The 22,232-nt window shown below is 53.7% G+C and overlaps 2 protein-coding genes and 1 long non-coding RNA gene across 6 annotated transcripts in view; 2 read left to right on the plus strand and 1 right to left on the minus strand.

Moving 5' to 3' along the window:
- Nucleotides 1-1,786, plus strand: LOC106006020. The gene is made up of 2 exons (XR_006604983.1): nucleotides 1-1,428; nucleotides 1,555-1,786. It is a non-coding gene; the product is annotated as an uncharacterized LOC106006020 (long non-coding RNA).
- BAG5 (BAG cochaperone 5) lies at nucleotides 1,720-8,488 on the minus strand. 3 transcript variants are annotated; one of them, XM_004754623.3, is made up of 2 exons: nucleotides 8,372-8,488; nucleotides 1,720-5,956 (listed from the first exon to the last, which is right to left on the minus strand). In XM_004754623.3, the coding sequence occupies exon 2, from the start codon at nucleotides 5,926-5,928 to the stop codon at nucleotides 4,585-4,587; it is 1,344 nt and encodes a 447-aa protein (XP_004754680.2). In that variant the 5' UTR covers nucleotides 5,929-5,956; nucleotides 8,372-8,488; the 3' UTR covers nucleotides 1,720-4,584. The 3 variants fall into 3 exon arrangements, with proteins under 3 accessions (XP_004754680.2, XP_044930318.1, XP_004754681.1); XM_045074383.1 differs by lacking the exon at nucleotides 8,372-8,488 and adding an exon at nucleotides 7,567-7,804; XM_004754624.2 differs by lacking the exon at nucleotides 8,372-8,488 and adding an exon at nucleotides 7,113-7,466.
- The window catches only part of LOC101688556 (cytochrome c oxidase assembly factor 8), a 24,142-nt gene continuing 9,782 nt past the window's right edge, over nucleotides 7,873-22,232 (plus strand). The window contains exon 1 of one of the 2 annotated variants that reach the window (XM_013057367.2): nucleotides 7,873-8,062. In XM_013057367.2, coding sequence (XP_012912821.1) covers nucleotides 7,940-8,062 — 123 coding nt within the window. In that variant the 5' untranslated portion in view covers nucleotides 7,873-7,939. The remainder of the gene's footprint in view (nucleotides 8,063-22,232) is intronic. The other variant, XM_004754626.3, reaches the window with a different exon arrangement.

The following is a 22,232-nucleotide window of genomic DNA, read 5'->3' on the forward strand; positions in this document are numbered from 1 at the left end:
GCCCGAAGCGGGGCTCGATCCCAAGACCCTGGCAGCGTTGAAGGCAGAGGCTTAATGACTGAGCCACCCAGGCACCCCTTAAAAAAAAAAAGGCCACAGGGTTTATTGATGTTTGGAGCCTAATGTGGTGCTCGTGAGCCAGAGGCCTCCTCAGCCTTCAGCGCTAAGGGCCCACTTAAGCCCTGGAGAGCTGAGATCCGGCCCCAGTCTGAGCTCTCGGCCGATGCCCCAGGCGGGCCGCCGAGTTCCCGGGCTGTGCACCGCGCACGGGAGCACCTGCGGGTAGGACCTGCCCTCCAGGTGAACTGGAGCAGGCGTTCTGCTGAGCCGGAGCCGTCCCAGACGCCTGTGCCTTTCCTAGGTGCCCTGGTTCCCCGGACAGGTAATCTCCGGAGGGTCTGATTCATCCCGGGGACAACGCTGAAGCTGCCTTGGGGCGCTCCTGAGAATGAAGCGTGTGCGAAACGCGCCTCACACAGGGCCTGGCACGGGGGCTCGGTCCAGGACGGTTTGGAGAATGAAGCATTTACGGCAGAAGCGGGGGCGCCTGGGTGGCTCGATCCGCGAAGCGTCCGACTGGTCTCAGCTCGGGTCTTGACTGAGCTCGGCGGACAGTATGCCGGGGTCATTCGCCCGCTGCCCCCCCCCCTCCTCGCTTGCTCTCAGATCAGTCCCAGTAAAAGCCACCATCACACACGTCCTGACCACCTGGGTACCCTCAAACTCGCACCCAGGGGCCCCATCTGGGCCCTGCCCCAGCCCCCTCCCTCAGCCTCCCTGGCCCAGGACGCCCCCCCCTTCCCCGGCCTCACCAGAGCACACTCGGCTCCCTCCCAGCTCGCGCCGCCGAGTCCGCCCTGGCCGGACTGCGGTTTCTTCGGGGCCACACGGTGACGGACCCGCTCCGACCGGCAGCACAGCACGAAGCATGCAGCAGAGCTGGACGCACGGGTTCCGGTGTCCGCGAGCAGTGGAAGCCTAGTGTGCTACGGTGCCTCTGTGTGGCAGAGCATTTAAAAATTTCCAGTTTCCCCCAAAGTATCCTTTTTTAACCTGTACAGTTTGTTTCTTGTCACTTCTGGGCCTCGGGCTCATTTGCATGGCTGGGTAGGCTGCCCCGTCTCTATGTGGGTCACCTGGAGACCTTCGCAGGAGAGGCGGCAGCAGAAACGAGCCGGCAGGAGGCGAGAAGCAGAACAAGGTCCTGCTTTCACGTAACAGGCGGAAACGGGCAGGGAAACGGTCCCCAGTGAGTGGGACTCGTCCTTGCTGGAGGCGGAGCAGGGAGGTGCCGAGGGCTCCGGAGCTCTAGAACTCCCCGGTCAGAAATGCCAACTCTCTACCGAGAAGATGAGCTTCAACAGCGCACCTTAACTCATGCCTTTTCTCCGTGGAGAGGAGCTTCCCCGTTTCCCCGCTTTGCTCCAGGTAAGGCCACCTCCTGCCTGCACGGGCTCGGGGGCGGAACGGGAGACCACATCTCCCCTGGGCTGTTCTCTGGTCCCCACACTCCGGGACCGCTTCCGTCAACGGCCACCCCTTCCTCTGCCACAGGACTCTGATCCGTGCTCCGTGCTGTCACCTCCTTAGGCCACTGCCACCGACGGGACCTGCGAACCCCTCCCCATGTCTGGCCCATTCTGCCAAGACATCGTTCCTCACCCAGGCCGGACAGCAAGTGAAGGTGAATCAGAACAGAACTCACACCTCAGACTCACATCCTTTCTCCACTGCAAAGATAAGCTAAGAGATTTTTATTGCATTAATAATTATGGGTATACTAATATCTCAAAATACTGAATTATTTCAGACATACGATTACAATAGTCATACAACGGACGGAGTGGGGACAGGAACCAGCGCGCTGGGGGGCACATCCGTATTGTACATCAAAATCAATGGCAAATATTTCTCCAATTATTCTTAGAAAAATACTAGACAGATTAGAAGCTGAAAAGCTTTGCTTAATAACAACCTGTATATACAGGATAAGCTTAGACCTTCAAAAACCAGGTAAAAACTGGCAAAGTAAAACACAAGAGAAACACGGGTTAACCCACGTACTAACCGGCAGCAGATACCGTACCGAGGCATTGTACCAAAATAAAGCATCCACGCCCGCAGGGACGGTTCGTTCCGTCTGTCTTCATCACGACTTCGTTACAGGTAGACCGACTTAGTCTAATGTGGGTCAGGACTGACCCGAGAGCAAAGCTGTCTCACGTGAGGTAAAGAAAGCAAACATTCCCAGCCAGTTTTTGCGTGAACATGGATTGTACTGTTTAATGCAGACCCAAGGCCGAACAGTTTTTGGGGGTAGGTTTTACTAACATTACAGGTTCTCCTCATGTAAGACCGTAAGAATACAATAGTGTTACGAGCCCGGTTCACGTTACACGCGGCAGCCCCCTAGGACACGGACGGCTCCCAGCCGGGGACAAGGAAAGCTCCGTCCCGTGTTGCCAGCGTTCCTGACGGGAGCGTCATCAGGTGCAAGGAACTAGAACAGGTCGGATAGGGGACGTCATGCCTTAAGTCACGCGAGGATGATGCGATCATCTCCACACCTCATCTCCACGACCGAGGGCCACACGAGCACGTGAGCACGCGCACCGGCTCCCGAGACTTCCCTCCCTCACAGGCGCGCTCAGAGCTCGCGGCTCCGGAAAAGCTAGAGATCACCTTGTTTAAAACGAAACAATGGAGATTTTAAAAGGAAACTCCGACACTGAACTTTCAAATCTGACTTTGAAAATGAAGTCAAGCCTGGGGCAGGACAGGCCTCAGGCACTTGAGTTTAGAAACTCTAAGATTTTAAGCGCACCTGCGAGTGAGGATAAGCCCTAAGAAGGACTTTGGCCCAAGTGAGCTCCCAGTGGTCTGCATGGGGACCTGCAGGCGCCAGGGGTGGGATGAGCACACGGGAAGGGCTCAAAGCCCAAAGACACAAAAATGCCCTTGGACTCCACGATCCGCTGAGTCCCACTGCCACAGTTCTAGCAGGAGACACACATGGAGGGCGCTTAGCTATCGGGCAGCGCCGAGACAAAACGGCGATCTCGAGGGTCACATTTTTATCCTCCTTTTGGTGTCAGGGCCTTTCCCTTCTCTCTTACTTTTAGCTGCCTGCAGTTACCAAATCAGTATCTCTGAAAGAAAATGACAGGCTGCCCGAGTCCAAGAGCCGTCCGTCCTCTAGTAGGGTTATTGGGTGAGAGGTGACAACAGCAAGTCTGTTCGCCACCATGTGGGGACCGACACGTTACCAAGCCACTTGAGAACATTGGGAAATTCTCTTCTTCCCATCAACTGGCAGTCACAGAACCGGGTCCCCAGAAAGCAAAGTATAGACACCCGCATGCCCTTTAACGAAAGGGAACCCACCACACGCGGACAGACCTTACTGGCTCTTTCTGGCCCTTGAGACACCGCCACGTGCCACTGCCGTGAGCTCCGAAGCCCAGCGGGTGCGCAGAGCCGCTGTCGCTGCTCGGCCCGGGCGGGAGATGTTCTGATGCCGGGGCCGGGGCCGCGCCCCTCCTCGGGCAAGCTGGCGGGGTCTGGTCCCGCAGAGCTACTCGCTGCCGCTATGGAACAGCACGGGGTGTGCGCAGGGTCTGTCCGCGATGCAGCCTCCAGCAGCAGCAGCCTGGGACGCGCCACGCTCAGGCACTTCAGGAGGCTTAGCGCGACCTGACAGCGGCAACTCATCTCCAGCTTTCCTGATCTTGCCACAGGGATGGGTGTTTCCTTTTTTTTTAAGGTCTCCTAACGTCACTTAAATGTTCCCAGCCTTACTGATGACCATTGAAAACTGTGAATTCAGAGTTTACAACAAAAACTTGAAGTAATAACTTGGTGTTTTATCCCTTCTTCAGGGCAGTCTCAAAGGTTTTTTTTTTTTTGCTACTAATTTTCATAATTTTCTTATGTTGCACAGGAAATAAGAGTTTCCCCTCTAAACGCAGAGTATGGGGGAAAATACAGACACCATTTTCCAAACAAAAAATGCTTATGAAAAAAAAAAACCCCAGAAAATCCAAAAACAAAAAAAAAAAACCCTCACCCTATTAACTTGGGTTGAACCAATCAGGCCTCAGAAACAAAGGAAAAAGCCCCCAAGCCCTCTGCTGTAGGTAGCGCAACAGAACATATACCATGGTCTGCTTTGTGTTTGGACCTTACTTCTAACCAAAAATCTCCCCGCCTCATAATCGTTCCAGTGTCCTGTCAGCCTATGTCTGTATCTAGATCCTGAAAGATCTGCACCCCAGTGCTTGCACAGCCCCCTTAAAAATGACAAAAGCTGCCCGTTCCACTTTGATTTAAAAAACCCCCCAAAAACCACACCACAACATATGGATAACGATCCAAATGGAAAAGTTAATGTGCTGTAATGACATTTGTTTTGCAACATCAAAAGCAGCAGATACTGAATATAATTTGCTTAAATCATAAAAACGGAGACTGAAATCTGCATGTATAAATCAAATCTAGGCTCCACGAACTGACAGCTCCCCATAAACACGCAGAAGTATACATAAAGTGCAGAACGGGAAGTACCCCCCGCGAGACGGGCAGCGTCTAGTACTCCCACTCGTCGGACTTCAGGTCCAGATAGCTGAGGATGTTCTGGGCGAGCTTCACCGCCTGCTTCCTGGCGGCCTTACACTTCTCTTCTCCTTGCGGGTCCACGGCGTCCAGGGCCAGCAGCTGCTTCGTGAGCAGCTCTTCCAGCCGGATGTAGTTCTTATCCGTTCGGTTCCCATCAAACGAGAGAACTTCGCCCTGGATCTCGGACAAGTTGCCCAGGATGTCCCAGACCGCTTTATGGGATGGGTGCTCCTCACAAGCCAGTGTCTTCCTCTTCTCCAGGGCCTCCTTCAGGTCAATGTAGGTTATCAGGGTTTGCACCTCAATGACCGCCCTCCTCCGAGCCTCCCGGATGCAAGGATTTTTCTCGAGACTGACCTCATCCAACTGCCCGATCAGACCCTGCAATTCCATCTTTGAGCTCAGGTACAACTCAGGAGGATTCTGTGCTTGAAGAAGTTCATTTTTTATTTCTCTCATTCTCTTGAGGACCTTTTCTATTTTTAAAATGGAATGATTCTGTCCCAGGTCGAACGCGTAAGTAGTATCTGCTTCCTCTTCCAAATCCAAATATTTCAGTAATTTGTTGATATCTTCCACCACCTCGCGCCGGTAGTTCCTGATCTCCGTCCGCCCGCACACGTCCAGCGCGTCCAGGTCGGCGATCAGGCCCGAGAGCACACAGGAGAGGTGCCTGCAGGTCTCGGTACTGTTCACGCCCATGAGCAGCGCGATCAGGGTGCCCCTGGCCTTGTTCACCTCACACATCACCGAGTTGATTCTGGCGACGGAAGGATGGGCGTCCTCGGAGAGCGGCAGAGAAGGCTGCTTCTTCATGCAGTCTTCGATGATCTCCTGCACCGCGCAGATTTTGGTTAAGGTGTGATACCTCGCTTTCCGCAAGGAGATCTTCCCTCCGGTTTTGACGTGTGTCAGCCTCAGGATGATATCCTGGATGCCTTCTTCAAATTCGTCAGCCACACGGTTGCCCCCACTGTAAAAGGGCACAATCTTCTCCTTCACCAGGGACTGGGCTTCTTTAAAGATGTTCTCTATTTCGATCCGGTGGGGGTGGTTTGCGTTCTGCTCCAGCTCCTTGAGAAGACGCTCTGTCTCTTGGGCCGCCCTCTTCCTCGCTTGCTGAATATCTCCTTTTCCTTCAGTATCTACAGAATCTATTTCGAAAAGTTGTTTCGTTAGAAACCTCTCCAGTTTCTTGTAATTCTTGTCATCTGACAGACCACTGAAGCCAATTACTTGCTGTTCTATGCTTTTTACTTCCTTTTGGATTTCCTGAAGCCTACTGATAGCAGGATGTTGGTTTCCCATATCCATACTTTTGTTGTGTTCGGTTTTACAAGCACTATAAAAAAAATTGACGAGAATGCCAAATTATACAACATTGCTACAGAAAGGTAACCGTATACTCATTTATTCTGAAATTTCCGTTAAAAAGATGTATTCAAGAAAAAGGGCCCATCATTACTGTGATCTAAGCAGTCATACTCAAGTAGAGACAGTGACCAATCCACTTTGCTGAAAAGCACCTTCACAGCCGTGATTAAGAGCAGACAGGAGGGGCATCTGGGTGGCTCAGTCATTAAGCCTTTGCCTTCGGCTCGGGTCATGGTCCCAGGGTCCCGCCATGGAGCTCCACAGCCGGCTCCCTGCTCTGTGGGAGCCTGCTTCTCCCTCTCCCCCTCCCCCTGCTTGTGTTCCTTCTCTCGCTCTGTCTCTATCAAATAATAAAATCTTGAAAAAAGAAAAAAGCAGATAGGATAGTGCAGTGGGGAATGAGCTGGAGCTCTGAGCCTGTGAATGTCCTGTGTCCTCAGCCGGAGCAGAGGCGCGTCTGTGCGCACGAGGTCAACCCCCAGCTTGGAAACAGTACAGGAATCTCAGGTAACATTAACCTCGGCCCTGGCTGTTGGCAGGAGCTGGGCGCCTTAGTGGATGTACAGCAGCAGCTCGTTTCACCTTCAAAGCTAACCGTGCCATCCCAGCACCTCCCTGGCCCAGGAGCTATTCCTAGTTTCCAGAAAAAGGAACTCTAGGTCAAACAATTAGCAGCAGTCACCCCGCAAGAAGTCCCGCTTCTGCGTTCCTCCCACCCTTCAGGTGCTTCTGCAAAGCGACCCAGTTTCTCCCCGCCCGCCGAGTCGCTCACAGATCGTCCCTCCGCTGGAAAGGAAAGGTGACTGGCACCGCGTTCAAAGTACCACCTTGGCCTCCGGAGGGCTAGGACCTCCGCAGGCCCCACCATGCTCCCCTCCCCACCCCCACCCCCACCCGTCAGATGCCGCAATCCGTTCATTAGCCTCCCACGGAGAGGCCGGACTGGCTCAGCGCATCCCCCCAAGCTCTGAGCTTCTACGGGCCGGCTCGCGGAGGACGACGGACGACCCGCTGACCCCAACCCCTTGGGGGTGTCCCGGCCAGGAACAGGCCTCCGGAGGCCCCCGAGGGCGGGCTGCCCGGCTTCCTTGCCCCCTTCTCGCCCTCCCCTGCCGGCACTTTACCCAGAAGAGGTCTAAGCTGGTTTGGTCTTGGTTTCCCGTGGGTGAGGTGGCGAGGTGGAAGGTCAGCCCTTTACGGGGTGCGGCACCGGAGCTGGGCCCCTAGCTGCATCCCCTCACCCCTGCCGGCTAGGTCTGAACCGGGCGGCCGGTGAAGGGGCCGGCGGTGGCGCGGCAGCTACTGGCCGCAGCGGCCGCTCCGGGGGTCTCGCCCGGACCCCCGCTGCGCCCGCCGGCCCTGACCTCACAATGGCCCGCGCGGGGAGGGGACGGCCGCGCTCGGCCGGGCCGCCGAGCCCCCTGGGCGGGCGGAAGCCCCGAGAGGGGGGCGAGCGGGCCGGCCCGCGTCGGACGCAGGCAGGACGCGGCGCCCGGCCGAGGCCCCGTCCGGCGGGCGCGGGGGGCGCGCCGGCGCGGGGGTGGCTCGCGGGCCCTCCCGCCGCCGCGCCGCGCTCACCTGTGCCGCCCGCGCCATCGCGCGCTGCGCCGCCGACGCCCAGCGACTCCGCGGCTCCCGCCGTCGCCCGCCCCGCGGCCCCGCCCCGGGCCGAACAGCGCTCGCCCTGGGAAAACGTCCTCCGGCGCCGCGCCGCGCCCGCGCCGAGCCCGCCACCACCGCTGGGCCCCGCCGCCCGGAAAGGTCCGCAGGGCAAGAGCATCCGCCGGCCTTCCGCCCCCGCGCCGCGTCGCCCGCAAGGCCGGTTTCACGCGGGGAAAGCTCACGGTCGGCCGCGCCGCTTTCTCCCGCCGGCTTTGCGACCGTGCCGTAAGGCAGCCCCTCGCGCCGTCGCGGCTCTGCCGTGCTCTGCGGCCGTCGGGGGACGCTGGCCATGGCGGCCCTGCGGCCCTCGAGGAGGGTACTTGTCCCTCCGCTCTGCCGCGCCTTCGCGGGGTCCGGCTGTCAGCTCGCCCCAGAGCGCGGCGCGGAGCGCAGGGATACTGCGTCCGGCCGGGTAAGCTGGGGTCCTGCAGAGGGCCGGCCGGGAGGGCGGACCGCCAGTGGCGACGGCCCCAGGGACACCTGTGGGCCCCACACCCCTTTGTGCCCGGCCGCGGCGTCGGCCGAACTCTGAGGGAGCAGGGCCCGCGGGGCCGGGGGCGGGGCGCGCAGAGGGAGCCGTCGGCCGCGTGAGGGGCGCCCGACCCCCCGGCCTCGGAGCCCCCAGGTCCGGAGCGCCTGGAGCCGAGGGTGTCGCTGCCAGCCCGGGGCCTGTTGACAGAACCGCTGCTGCGGCGGAGTCCGGGGGCCAGTGTGTGCGCACCTGCTCTCCTCCAAGTTGGTGGCCCGAGTGGAAGAGCGCCTCGTGGGCGCCCCGCGTGCTGTCGTCGTGGCCCGGATCGCTGGTGGCTCCCTGCGAGCGGTGGCCCTCGCCGCGCGGAAGCGGCAGACGTGCGTGTCGCGCATGGCAGCTGCTTGTCCTTGCCTGCAGCGACAACGAATGACAGTTCTTAGGCCGCACGGCTTTGGGGAGGGCTGTCGTGTCTGCGGGGTTCTGGGCTTTGAGTCCAGCCACCCGTGACCGCGCTCCGCGAGGTGCGGGACGGCTGCAGATCGGCAGTTCAGGCCACGCCCCCGTGGGCCAGCAGCCCGAGGGGGAGGCCGGAGAGCCTGGGGTGCAGGCCGGAGAGCCTGGGGCGCAGGCGTCCGCCCGTGCGAGTTGGTTGCTCTTCGCACGCTTCTGGAGACCAGCTTCGCAGTCCGTCTGGTTTCCAGTTTCGGCAGGAAGTTAGCAGGAGGACCGGTCCCCGGCTCGGGTCCTGTACAGTGGCCACAGCTGTGACTTCATTCCCGCAGCATAGAAGCCGGCAGCGCCTCGTGCTTGGGCAGGAGCATATTCTACGTGTGTTGGAAACCGCATCTACAGCTGTCCCGAGGGCGAGGACTGACTTTAGCTTATTCCGTGAGCTGGTGCTGGAAAACGGGACCCACGAGGGGCTCCTGGCCGGCTCCCGGTGGAGCATGCGACTCTGGATCGGGGGACTGGGAGTTCGAGCCCCCACATTGAGTGTAGACATTACTTAGACATAAAATCTTGGAGGAAAAAAAAAAAAAAAGAAGGTAGAACCCACACACAGTTTTCTTTATTGTTCCCTAGCCTTTGGTTAAATAAAGCAAATCTTCCCGTGGGTCCAACCCTCAGGGTGAGACCTTCCCATTGTAGCCCCAAGTGACTAGGGAGCTGGTGTCTAAGCCTGTGGCGGTGTTGGTTGTGATGATGGCGGCCAGCTGGCCCAGGACTCAGACCTCCTCCTGTTCTAGCGTGTGACCTGTGGTGGTGTGTTTTTGGTTTTTGGTTTTTAGGATGTGTGCCCTGTTATGCTATGAATGTACGGAACTTAAAGGAACAGTTCTTACTTGAGGGCATTGTGTGTTCCTTTGTGTTTGGTCTGGTCTTTGAGAGTTTGCTGAGTACGCGGCGGGTTCTCCAGGTAATTAAATTCCTGCAGCACAGAGAGATTGTTGTCTTTGACTTTGATGTTAAACGTTAGGTCTTCTCAAAAGTAACATGTTGTAAACCTTCTGTTTTCTTTCTTTAAGTAGATATATGTTAATCCTGTACATTTAGTTCACACAGCGTATTTTTTTTTAAAGATTTTATTTATTTATTTGACAGAGAGAAATCACAAATACACTGAGAGGCAGGCAGAGAGAGAGATAGGAGGAAGCAGGCTCCCTGCTGAGCAGAGAGCCCGATGCGGGACTCGATCCCAGGACCCTGAGATCATGACCTGAGCCGAAGGCAGCGGCTTAATCCACTGAGCCACCCAGGCGCCCCACACAGCGTATTTTTAATTAAGTTTTTAAATTTAATTCCAGTACAGTCACCACACGTGTTATTAGCTTCACGACGTACTGCAGTGATTCAGCACGTCCACACACGACCTGGAGTCCTCACAGGTGGGCTCCTCAAGCCCCAGTCCCCACCCACCTCTCCCCTGGTAACCGTCGATTTGTTCTCTGTAATTAGGAGTCTGTTTCTTGGTTTGTCTGCCGCTTTTTTCTTTCCTTTGTGCACTACTTTGTTTTCTTTTCTTTTTTTTAATATTTTATTTATTTGAGAGAGAGAGTATGAGAGGAGAGAGGGCAGTGGGAGAAACAGACTCCTTGGCGAGCAGAGAGCCTGACGTGGGACTTGATCCCAGGACCCTGGGATCATGACCTGAGCCGAAGGCAGAGGCTTAACCCACTGAGCCACCCAGGCGCCCCTATTTATTTACTTATTTTTAAGATTTTATGTATTTGAGGCGCCTGGGTGGCTCAGTGGGTTAAGGCTTCTGTCTTCGGCTCAGGTCATGATCTCAGGGTCCTGGGATCGAGCCCCGCATCGGGCTCTCTGCTCAGCAGGGAGCCTGCTTTCCTTCCTCTCTCTCTGCCTGCCTCTCTGTCTACTTGTGATCTCTGTCTGTCAAAAAAAAAAAAAAGGTTTTATGTATTTATTTGACAGAGAGAGCACAAGCAGGGAGAGAGGCCGAGGGAGAGGGAGATGGCAGGCTCCCTGCAGAGCAGGGGAAGCCCCATGTGGGACTCAGTCCCGGGACTCCAGGACCACGACCTGAGCGTAAGGCAGTGCCTTAACCAACTGAGCCACCAAGGCGCCCCATCTAGTTTTAGAATAAATAAATAAATTACAAAACAAGTCAGCTCTTAAAATAAGTGTTCTCTAGTCACTTCACACCCCTTTATTCCTTATCTATGGAGGTTACATCTTTGGCTCCTAAACTTCTTTGCACATTTGGAAGACTAAAAAAGATGTGATTGGTCTGGGATGTGGCCCTGGCCTCAAGATATTTATTTATTTTCTTGGTTTGGCTAGTTTCCCCGCCCCTCTCCCACCCAGCTTCATTGAAGTATAACATCGGATTTTATGGGGGCGTCTAATACGGGTCACAAGTTAGAGAACCGCTGGTTATGTGATATGCATTCATATTCGCTTGTAGTCCTGAATCTCATTAACATAGTAATAATTAGCATTTATTGAGCGTTTGCATGCTCTGCTCTGAAAGCTTTGTGTAGTTTTTAAATCTTATTTTATTTTAAAGATTTTATTTAATTATTTATTAGAGAGCGAGAGAGTGTGTGCATGCACACAAGCAGGGGGAGCAGCAGGCAGAGGGGGAAGCAGGCTCCCCGCTGAGCAGAGAGCCCGATGCGGGGCTCCATCCCAGGACCCTGGGATCATGACCTGAGCCGAAGGCAGAGGCTTAACCAACTGAGCCACTCAGGCCCCCTGAGCTTTGCATATTTAGTTTATTCATTTTCACATATCAATGAAGGAAATGCTTTCATCATCCCCATTTTATTTATTTTTTTATTTTTTAAAATATTTTATTTATTTATTTGAGAGAGAGACAGCGAGAGAGAGCATGAGCGAGAAGGTCAGAGAGAGAAGCAGACTCCCCGTGGAGCTGGGAGCCCCATGCGGGACTCGATCCCAGGAATCCAGGATCATGACCTGAGCCGAAGGCAGTCGTCCAACCAGCTGAGCCACCCAGGCGTCCCTCATCATCCCCATTTTACACATGAGAAGATTTAAAGCATGGATAGGTTGAAAAATACCCTCAGGATCAGGTGCTTGCGCATAGGGAGTATCTGTGTTACACTTCCTGAATCTGGAAGATAATGAAGTAAAATTTTTCTTCTAGTAATTGTGGATAAAAAAAATAACAAACACGCCCTCAGCATGGAGAGGCAATATTTACAAATGAACAGTACGTGTACTGATCTCCTGTTTTGCTTACATTTTCATTGAAGAGAATGATCTTCAGCCCACACCCCCAACACACAAGTGTAGATCCCAGTGAATATAAGGAGGAAGTTAAATGCCAGATAAATGAGAAACTGGTGAGAGGATTTTAAACTTAACATGGATATTTCTAGTATTTAAAAAGCTTTCAGTATGTTTGTTGGGAAAAACAAGAAAACTGGGGCAGGGGACTTTAAAATCGTGTGGTCAGGGGCCCCTGTCTGGCTCAGTCAGGTGAGCTTCTGACTCTTGATTTCGGTTCAGGTCATGATGTCAGAGTCCTGGGATTGAACCCTACATCCTGTCAGGCTCTAGGCTCAGTGGGTAGTCTGCCCGGGAATTCTCTCTCTCCCTCTCCCTTCGCCCCTCCCCTCTCTCAAATACATAAATAAATCTTTAAAAAAATTATGTGATTAAACTCCATTATTCTCAAGAAAAGGACCCAGGGCTCAGAGAGGTGGAGTGACTGGCCTGGTGTTACCCAGGAGCGCTACAGGGAGCCGTTCTCGGCCTCAGTCTGGTGTTTTCATGTCCCCCATGTGCTTTTTCATCAAGTGAAGCAATTACAGGGTTTCCCCTTACTCTGTTAATGTGCACAGTTGCACTCATTTCTTTTCTTGTTACTTATAGGAAATTTAAACCATGCAGAATGGGCCTCTTGGGTGGCTCAGTCGTTAAGCGTCTGCCTTGGGCTCAGGTCATGATCCCGGGGTCCTGGGATCAAGCCCCACGTTGGGCTCCCTGCTCAGCAGGAAGTCTGCTTCTCCCTCTCCCACTCCCTCTGCTTGTGTTCCCTCTCTCGCTGTGTCTCTCTGTCAAGTAAATAAATAAGTACAATTTAAAAAAACCCCACAACCATGCATAAATGGAAGACTATAAAGAATTGCTCCCTGTACAGTTAGCTATGGGGGGGGGGTCCCGGGCATTTATCTCATCTTTACCCCTCCCCTCCCCCTCCAGATCATTTTGTGGCAAATACCGGGATGCATGTTTCATTTGTTACTGTTTCTGTATGTAATATCTAAAATATTAAAATTCCTTAATTGCAGCAAATAGTCACTGTTCAGGGTTTTCCAGTTGTGTTAAGGATGCAAAGAAAACAAAGCATGCAGACCGGCCTGCACATTGCAGTTGATTGATGTGCTTTTAGTTCTCTTTTACTCTGTGGGTTTTGATCGTCCGCTTCCGTTTTTGTAAGCAGTTTGTTTGGGAGCAGGGGCAGGATGTGTCCTGTGGGATCCCCACAGTCCGCACCTTGCTCTTGGCGTCCCCCTGGTCTGATTGATGTCCTTCCATCTGTGCGTTTTCTGTAAATGGAAAGCTGTCATCCAGAGCCTTGACCACGTTCACATTTAACTTTCTTTTTTTTCTTTTGGAGACGACTGCTTCTCAGTTGGGGGTTCGTCTTCTTCCCTTAGGATTGACTGATTTTCTGATGTTAAGTTTCCACGCCCAGTATAAATGCGTTTGGTCCTGATGTGCTGGTCTTTCTGTGCTGCTGACTGTGGTGTGCCAATCTGCCTGGCCTCTGTCTGGATGGGAGATGGGGGACTCCAGCCCTCCAGAAGGTCAGACTTTGAGCTCCCATCTCTGACGCGGCCGGGTGGCAGACCAGGAAACACCAGCAGGAACACTGAAATTTGCCAACATTTGCTCCTTTCATCTTTGCCCGCTGGTTGCCCCAGTGGCCAGTAGTGTGACACTTTAACTCAAGAGCTTTGTGGTCCGTATGGCCCGTCCGGGAAGGAGGGCGTGGGGCAAAGTCTTCCGTCCCACATTGGGGCTTGGGGGTGGTGCGCAGGCAGAGCAGGAGTGTGTGGGGAGAGCTCGGGGGCCTGCTGGTAAGCCCGAGGGATGGAGACTGAGGCTGGGCCTACTCAGCAGGACAGAGCCCAGCACAGGGCTGCCTGGCTGGCAGTTTGCACTCGGGAAAATGCCAAAGATGAGTGCCCCGCCGGACACGGTGACGGAGAGTCTGACAAGCAGGTGCATGCACGCTTCTTCCTCTGTGAAGAGGCAACGACGTCTGGCTGCTTGCCGGCGGCGCTGCTCGCTTCCAGCTTGCACGGCCGCCTCCCGGCCGGCGCGGAGACGGCCAGGGCGCTTTGAGCTGACTGAGCTTTACAGGCCGATGCTGTGAGAACCATAAATTACAGTGATTACTCTGACCTCAGAGACATTCTTCCTTTTACAGAAGGACTTTTTCCTCCCCCAAGCCCCTTCTCCCTTTTAAATAGCAGCTCTTGGATATGCAGAGACAGCATGTATTTATAGGGGAGAGCGGAAGAGCTGCCTCTGCCCCCGCTGAGATGGAGTCGCTGGGATGATTGCGGAGAGCCGAGCGCTTCGGACACGGCCCGCCCCTCGCCCGCAGCACGTGCGCCATCGCGAAGCTACACACGAGGAGGACTTGAGCTCTCCTGGGGCCTCTTTGAGCTGCCTTCATCCCGTATGGGTCGCTCGGAAAAGCCGTGAATTGTCGGGGCGACTCCTTGACACTTCCTCATAGGCAGCCTGCAAGAAGGAGATCCTGGGATACGGGTCTGGAAGGTGGTAGAACTGGTGAAGCACGGTTGGGGTGACGCCTGTCCATCTGTCCCCATGCTGCTGTCCGTCAGTATCCTCGGTCAGCTTGGGGGAGAGGAGGAACCCCCGGCGTGGGATGGAAGTCCTTGGGGTGAGCCTGGGGCGGCCATCTCTGTTTCCACCCACTCGGTCCCTTTGTGTGAATCACCTTTAGTTTCTAAAGACTTTGGGGCAGAAGCCCAGAAGTAGTCGTGGAGGGTTTTTCTTTTATTTATTTATTTAAGATTTTTTTTTTTTTTTTTTTTTTTTTGACAGAGAGAGAGAGAGAGATCACAAGTAGGCAGAGAGGCAGGCAGAGAGAAAGAGGAGGAAGCAGGCTCCCCGCTGAGCAGAGAGCCCCACGTGGGACTCGATCCCAGGACCCTGAGATCATGACCTGAGCCGAAGGCAGCGGCCTAACCCACTGAGCCACCCAGGCGTCCCAAGGGTTTTTCTTTTAAAGGCTTTTTCTGAAACAGTGGAAACCACAGAGATCACGTATTGTTCTTAGAATGTGGATGAAATGTTAAAGATCGGCGGCTTGCCGTCTTGCTGTAGCTGAGAAGGACTGTCAGGCCAGGTTAGTATCAGAACCGTGTCCGATGACAAGCAGCAGTTTCAGGGCTTAGGGAAGCAGATCAGGGTGTCTTTCTGCCAGCAGGGCCCTGCTGCTCTCTCCCAGCAAGCAGGAATTCAGTCCCCTCTGTGGAGTCGCCAGCTCTTCGTCTGGAACTTTCCACCTCGGCTCTGTCTCTTGTGAGGCGTCCAAGTTCATGAGGGAAGCACTTCAGAAATACGAGGCGGAAGTAAACATGATCCAATGTGAGATGTCTAAACCCGCAGGAAGAAATGAATGCAGCATGAAGTCCGACCGAGCATGGCTAGGGCGCAGCAGTCCACAGTGCGGTGGGGACCTGCAGCAGTTGTGGCCACGCAGGGGTGACGGCAGTGGCTGGGCTGCTCCCATTGTGCCCCCCCCCCCAGTCCGCAGGTCAGTCTGGCTCCCACATCCCCTGCAGCTCTGACCAGTTTGCCTACACCAGCCCTGCCCTGTTCTCCCACCGTGTGTGAATCTTACTGCAGAATGCTCACCGAGGTTCCACTTCTCTACTATCCAGACTTCGGAAAGTCTGGAAACTTGTCAGGAACTAACAGTTAACCATCCTTAGGAACCCCAAATATAGGGGCGCCTGGGGGGCTCAGTTGTTCAGTGTCTGCCTTTGGCTCAGATTATGATCCTGGGGTCCTGGGATCAAGCCCCGCATCGGGTTCTCTGCTCGCCGGAAGCCTGCTTCTCCCTCTCTCGCTCCCCCTCCTTGTGTTCCCTCTCTCGCTGTCTCTCTCTGTCAAATAAATAAATAAAATCTAAAAAAAAAAAAAAGGATGCAAGATGTAAGGAGCACTGGACAGCGATGGCCTTGGTGCCTCAGAACTTCTGGACATGGCTGCTGGTCAGTAACCGCGGTCTCTAACTTGTTGGCTGTCCTTCCGCCAAACAGTTCATATAAATTCAGCTTTTTTTTTTTTTTTAAGATTTTTTTGGTTTATTTGACAGAAACGTAGAGAGAGAGGGAACATAAGCAGGAGGAGTGGGAGTAGGAGAAACAGGCGGGAACCCGCCAGGCAGGGAGCCCAATGCGGGGCTTGATCCCAGGATGCTGGGATCATGACCTGAGCTGAAGGCAGATGCCCAATGACTGAGCCACCCAGGCGCCCCTAAATTGAGCTTTTTTTTTTTTTTAAAGATTTATTTATTTGACAGACAGAGATCACAAGTAGGCAGAGAGGCAGGCAGAGAGAGAGGAGGAAGCAGGCTCCCCGCTGAGCAGAGAGCCCAATACGGGACTCGATCCCGGGACCCTGAGATCATGACCTGAGCCGAAGGCAGAGGCTTTAACCCACTGAGCCACCCTGGCGCCCTAAATTGAGCTTTTTGAAGGTGGAGTGGATTTCTTGCATAAACAGAGAGTCAATAGGAATGATTAAGACTGGGAAGAACATTGTTCTGACAAGTATGTGTCGGGACTGGAGACTAGACAGATGCAGTCTGGGCCGCCACGGGCTCACAGTCTGGTGGGAGAAGCAGGAACGAACAAGAGCTGTGGGGAGCCTCGGGAGTGCCTGGAGCCTGTCCTTGAACGTGAGGTCTGTGACCATGAGCAGGAGGGAAGGGTGCAGGGAGAGAGTGCACAGGGTCGGGAGGGACTGAAGCAGGCTGCGGTGTCACCGAAGCAGGAGCCTATGGGTGGGGGCAAAAGCCCAGACTGCCAGGCCACAGGAGGGGTTAGACTCTGTCCCGAGGGTAATGAGTAACCACTGAGGTTTTAAGGGAAGGGGGAGCATGGTTTAATGGGGGTTTGGAGAGATTGCTTCGCTGTCTCAGTGGGTGTGGAGCCCGCATAGACGGGAGGGTGTGGTCCCCAGGCAGCTGGAGCGGCTCAGACCAGCCCATCCCAGAACTGTCTAGGGGACAGAAACCCAGTGCTCGTGATCGCTGGCTCACACCCTGTAAACCTCAGCCCTGGAGAAGCTGGGTGCGGCTGTTTGAATACTTGAGTCCTGGTGTGTATGAGGGAAATGCCATGGTTCAGCATCGCCTGGGGCCGGGGCGGAACCCAGGCCAGAACTGTGCAAAGCTGCTTGTTCCAGCCCTAGACACTAAGGCTTGTCAAAGGATAGCATGTGACTCTTTCTAACTTTGATCAGAGGTCTTGCCTCTGTGGCTGCAAGAAAGTTACAGTTAACGTAAGTGAAAATATTGGCCGCCATAGTGCAGTAAGCTAACTTGAAATAGGAAGTTGTCAGTCTCCTAGCATCTTGCTGCAGAACCCCAGAGGTGATAACAGGAGAAGTGTTGGGGGAAGCTGCGGAGTGAGCTGAGAGGCATTGCTCAAAAAGTGAGATTAGTTGGGCAGATCTTTTTTTTTTATTTTATTTTTAAAAGATTATTTATTTATTTGACAGACAGAGCTTATAAGTAGGCAGAGAGGCAGACAGAGAGAGGAGGGAAGCAGGCTTCCGCTGAGCAGAGAGCCTGATGTGGGGCTCGATCCCAGGGCCCTGAGATCATGACCTGAGCCAAAGGCAGAGGCTTTAACCCACTGAGCCACCCAGGCGCCCCGGGCAGATCTTTTAAGGCAGAAACCACACAGTGAGTTTTAGAACTGTGTCTTTAAAAAATGTTTTTCCTTATTTTTCTTTTTTTTTCAAGATTTTATCTATTTATTTGACAGACATCACAGGTAGGGAGGCAGGCAGAGAGAGGGGGGAAGCAGGCTCCCTGCTGAGCAGAGAGCGCAGGCGCCCCTATTTTTCTAATACACATACACTTAATGTTGGCTTGCTTCTAGAAGACATACAGGAAACAAACTTTGCCATTATGTTGATAATTTTGGAAGTTCTGTTAGGTTTCTTCTGTTTTCTCATCAATTATATTTAGGAAGATGAAACCATTCTAGGTATGTGAGCGAATGGTGTTGAGCTGTGGTTCTGCACAGGGCTGGGGGTGGGGGTGGGGAGACATGCCGCTCTCCAGGCCCTTTGGCATCTGGTATTGGAGAAGCAGTAGGTGCTAGAAAGGGTGGTCTGACCCCTTCTGTTCTTCCAAAAGGCCCAAGCTCAAGCTCCTGGTGAAAGATGCCTTCCCTCTCCCAGAAGGGAAAGAACCTTCTTGATTAAAACAATTCTCATCTTCCTCTAGTCTCCCATGTATTTCAGTTCCTTTTCCACAGTTGGTGCTTTCTGTTCAACCTGGCGTATCAGCCCAGGCCACTCTCTGGGTCTTCATTTCCCCCGGGGGCCTGGGCACATGTGAGACTTGAGTGTCTTTTATTTATTTATCTATCTATCTATCTATCTATTTATTTATTTGACAGACAGAGATCACAAGTAGGCAGAGAGGCAGGCAGAGAGAGAGGAGGAAGCAGGCTCCCTGCTGAGCAGAGAGCCCGATGCGGGGCTCGATCCCAGGACCCTGGGATCATGACCTGAGCCGAAAGCAGAGGCTTTAACCCCCTGAGCCACCCAGGCTCCCCCCCCCTTTTTTTTAAGATTTTAATTTACTTATGTGACAGACAGAGATCACAGGCAGGCAGAGAGGCAGGCACGGAGAGAGGAGGAAGCAGGCTTCCCACTGAGCAGAGAGCCCAATGTGGGGCTCCATCCCAGGACCTTGGGATCATGACCTGAGCCGAAGGCAGAGGCTTTAACCCTCTGAGCCACCCCAAGAGACTTGGGTGTCTTGTGTGGATTTGTCTTGAATCAATTTAACTCAGGTCCAGCTGCAGACCGCAAGGGGGGTCCGGGAGGGAAGGCTCTGCCTTTTGCATGGTACAAAACTATAAATATTTAAACTACTTTTTGACTATATTTCCATAAACCTTCTTGAGTAACCTGGTTAAGGAGGTGTGCAGGGTGTGTTATGCACCCTTCTGAAGAAAGGCAGCGGGGAACTGGGGTGACCAGGCGAGTGTGTTTGTGGTGGGATCCAGAATGGGGAGTGTGTGCAGGCACGTGTTCAGGGACACACTTAGCACTCACACCCCACTGTGAAGAGAGCCACTCGCTGCGTTTTCAGGAATTTTGCTAATAAATGGCTGTTACTGATAATTATATACTGAAATAAATTCAATTAAAAGCAAAGATAAGGGGGCGCCTGGGTGGCTCAGTGGGTTAAAGCCTCTGCCTTCAGCTCAGGTCATGAACTCGGGGTCCTGGGATGGAGCCCCACATCGGGCTCTCTGCTCGGCGGGGAGCCTGCTTCCTCCTCTCTCTCTGCCTGCCTCTCTGCCTACTTGTGATCTCTGTCTGTCAAATAAATAAATAAATCTTTAAAAAAAAAAACAAAGATAATATGTACTTAAACTCTATCACTTCTGTTTATTTTACTACATTTTACAATGTTCTCTGCTTGTGAGGTTGTTTATGATTGTTGTATCTAGATGGTAGAAACACCATATAATAATAGGCTGCTCGAAACTCCACGGTGGAGGTATTTACACCATGGAAATCCCCAAATGGGCTAAATCAGGGCTCAATTTATTACTTGGTTGATTAACTTGACCTAGGGAAGTGAGGGAGAAAAGCTAGGAAGAGAGCTTGAGGTAACGCATGTGTCTTGTCTGTCAGCATCCCACTGTGAGAAGCCCCAGCTGAGGAAGTAGGCTTCTCGCGTTCAGAAACCAAGAAGTTTCTCATGTCATTGGCAAATAGGGCTTGTTTCACTTTTTGTTTTTTAAGATTTTATTTATTTATTTGACAGAGATCACAAGTAGGCAGAGAGACTGGCAGAGAGAGGGGGAAGCAGGCTCCCCACTGAGCAGAGAGCCCGATGTGGGACTCGATCCCAGGACCCTGAGATCATGACCTGACTGAAGGCAGAGGCTTAACCCACTGAGCCAGCCAGGCGCCCCTTTTCTTGTCCTTAATACGGAGTAACGTGAGTCTCAAGTACACTGACTGACACTAACACTCGCAGGCCTGGGTTGGCTAGTAATAGATTTTGGCAGAAATCAGCGAAAGAACGCAGTGAGAGCGCCTCCCGCCTCCGAGGACAGCTACGGCGAGAACAGAGGTACAGGAGCCGGACGGAGGAGTGCTGACAAGGACGCAGGGGACACGGAGGGAGGGGACCTTGTGCACAGCCAGACGGACCGTAACATGGCCCGGCCGCTCCGGGGGAGTTTGGCGGTGTCTGAGGTCCAACACAGCGGCCGTGTGGACCAGCAGGCCTGCTCCCGCGTGTGCGGCGCGACCTGAGCGGCTGCAGCAGCGCCAGCCCTGATAGCCCGAGGGGCGCCTGGCTGGTGCAGGCCGCTGGGCGTCTGACTCTCCGTTTCTGTGCAGGTGGTGGTCTTGGGGTCGTGGGATTGAGCCCCCTGTCCGACTCCGTGCTCAGCTTGGCGTCTGCTTGGGTTTCTCTTTCTTTCCCTCTGCGCCTCCTGCTGGTGTGTGTGTGTGTGTGTGTGTGTGTGTGTGTGTGCGCGCGCTCGCTCTCCTCTCTCTCTCAAAAGTAAATAAACAAAAATCTTTTTTTTTTTTTTAAGATTTTATTTATTTATCAGAGAGAGAGAGGGTGAGAGAGAGAGAGCACAGGCAGACAGAATGGCAGGCAGAGGCAGAGGGAGAAGCAGGCTCCCTGCGGAGCAAGGAGCCCGATGTGGGACTCGATCCCAGGACGCTGGGATCATGACCTGAGCCGAAGGCAGCTGCTCAACCAACTGAGCCACCCAGGTGTCCCAGAAATCTTTAAAAAAAAATAGCCCCCAGATGGAAACAATCCAGATGTCCTCAGCTGCTGAATGGATAAAACCAATGTGTACATCCGTGCTATGAAGTATCCCTCAGCCGTAAGAAGGCAGGAGGTTGACGTGGGCTACAGCGCGGGTGGGCCTTGAGAACGCGTGGTGTGAGGGACGCCGGGAAGGAGCACAGACTGCACGCGTCCGTGGACGTGAACTGTCCGCGATGGGCGAATCCATGCAGGGGCACCGTGGGGCTTTGGTTGCCAAGAGCTGGGGAAGGAGAATGGGGAGTCGGTGCCGAGAGGCGGCCGCCTTCTTGGGGCAGGGACATGTTCCCGACTGGCAGTGGTTGCGCACCTCTGGGAACATGCTAGAAACACTGAACTGCATTCTTTATGGGACTCATTGTATAGTATGTGAATCATTTCTCAGACAGTTGATGAGAACAGTTTGTAAGAATCAGTTGGCTGTGGAGCTTACGAGGAAGAGTAGCATAGTTCATTATTACCTGTGCAGTGTGTGCCGCACGTCCTGTACCAGCAAGGTACGGCCTTCACGTCCCTTAAACACGGACCAGCACACTGGTGAGGGGCGGCCCCACCGAGTCCTCGCCGTGGCCCCGGGCTGCTCTCTACTCCCCGGGCTTGCAGACCCCAGGTCCACCTCCAGCCACAGCAGGGAAAGGCTTCTGGCCCCTCTGCCCCCACAGAGTCCTCGCATCCCCCTGGAGCAGGCCTGGGGGTGAGGTCCCTCCTCGCACCCCTCTGGGGGCCTCCTGTGTGGTTGCTCTGGAAATGCTGAATTGCAGGAACATCTGCACATCTGTCTTGGCACTTTTCCAAGCATATTTTTTCTGTGAAATAACAGTACTTTAATCTGGGATAATTGACATGCATTTAAGTTAAACATTTGTATAACAGACTTGGACCATTTTTAAAATTTAAATTCAATTAATCAGTGTAACGTGTTACTGGTTTCCGAGGTGGAGGGCGGCGATTCATCAGTCTCAAGGAACACCCAGTGTGCATCACATCGATGTGCCCTCCCTAATGCTGTCACCCCGTTACCCTGGCCCACACCCGCCCTCGTGGTTCTTCAGCTCACTTCTCAAGGGCTGAGTCCAGGGGCCTGAGTGAGTGTGCGCCCACACTGGGACAGGAGGGTACGGACCAGATGTGGAGCCGAGCGGCCGGGAGCGCTTTTGCTGGGGCCTCTGCTTCCTTCCGTGCTGCTGGTGCCCGGTGGGCAGTCATCAAACCTCAGCCATTCTGTGGGCAAAATGATTAGCTTTTATTTCTGCTTTTCCCAATTAAATTGTTGGTGAGCAGCCACGTAGACAAAAAACCTGCTGTAGGTTAACATTTGCGAGCCCTGCGTCTCTTCTTAGTTCCTTGCACCTCGAAATGGTGAGCCTGATGTATTGAGATGCCCTGAAGGCAGCGCCTCCTGAGGGAAGAGGAATGTTCATCGTGTTTGTTGTGATATTTTTGGGGGGTTTGTAAGTTTTAACCTTTCTTTTAATTGACTTTGAGGTGTAATTTGCATACAGTGAAATGAATACACCCATTTAA

Source organism: Mustela putorius, unplaced genomic scaffold, assembly GCF_011764305.1.
Source record: "Mustela putorius furo isolate JIRA1106 unplaced genomic scaffold, ASM1176430v1.1 tig00000129_pilon_pilon_pilon, whole genome shotgun sequence".
NCBI classification, from domain to species: Eukaryota; Metazoa; Chordata; class Mammalia; order Carnivora; family Mustelidae; genus Mustela; species Mustela putorius.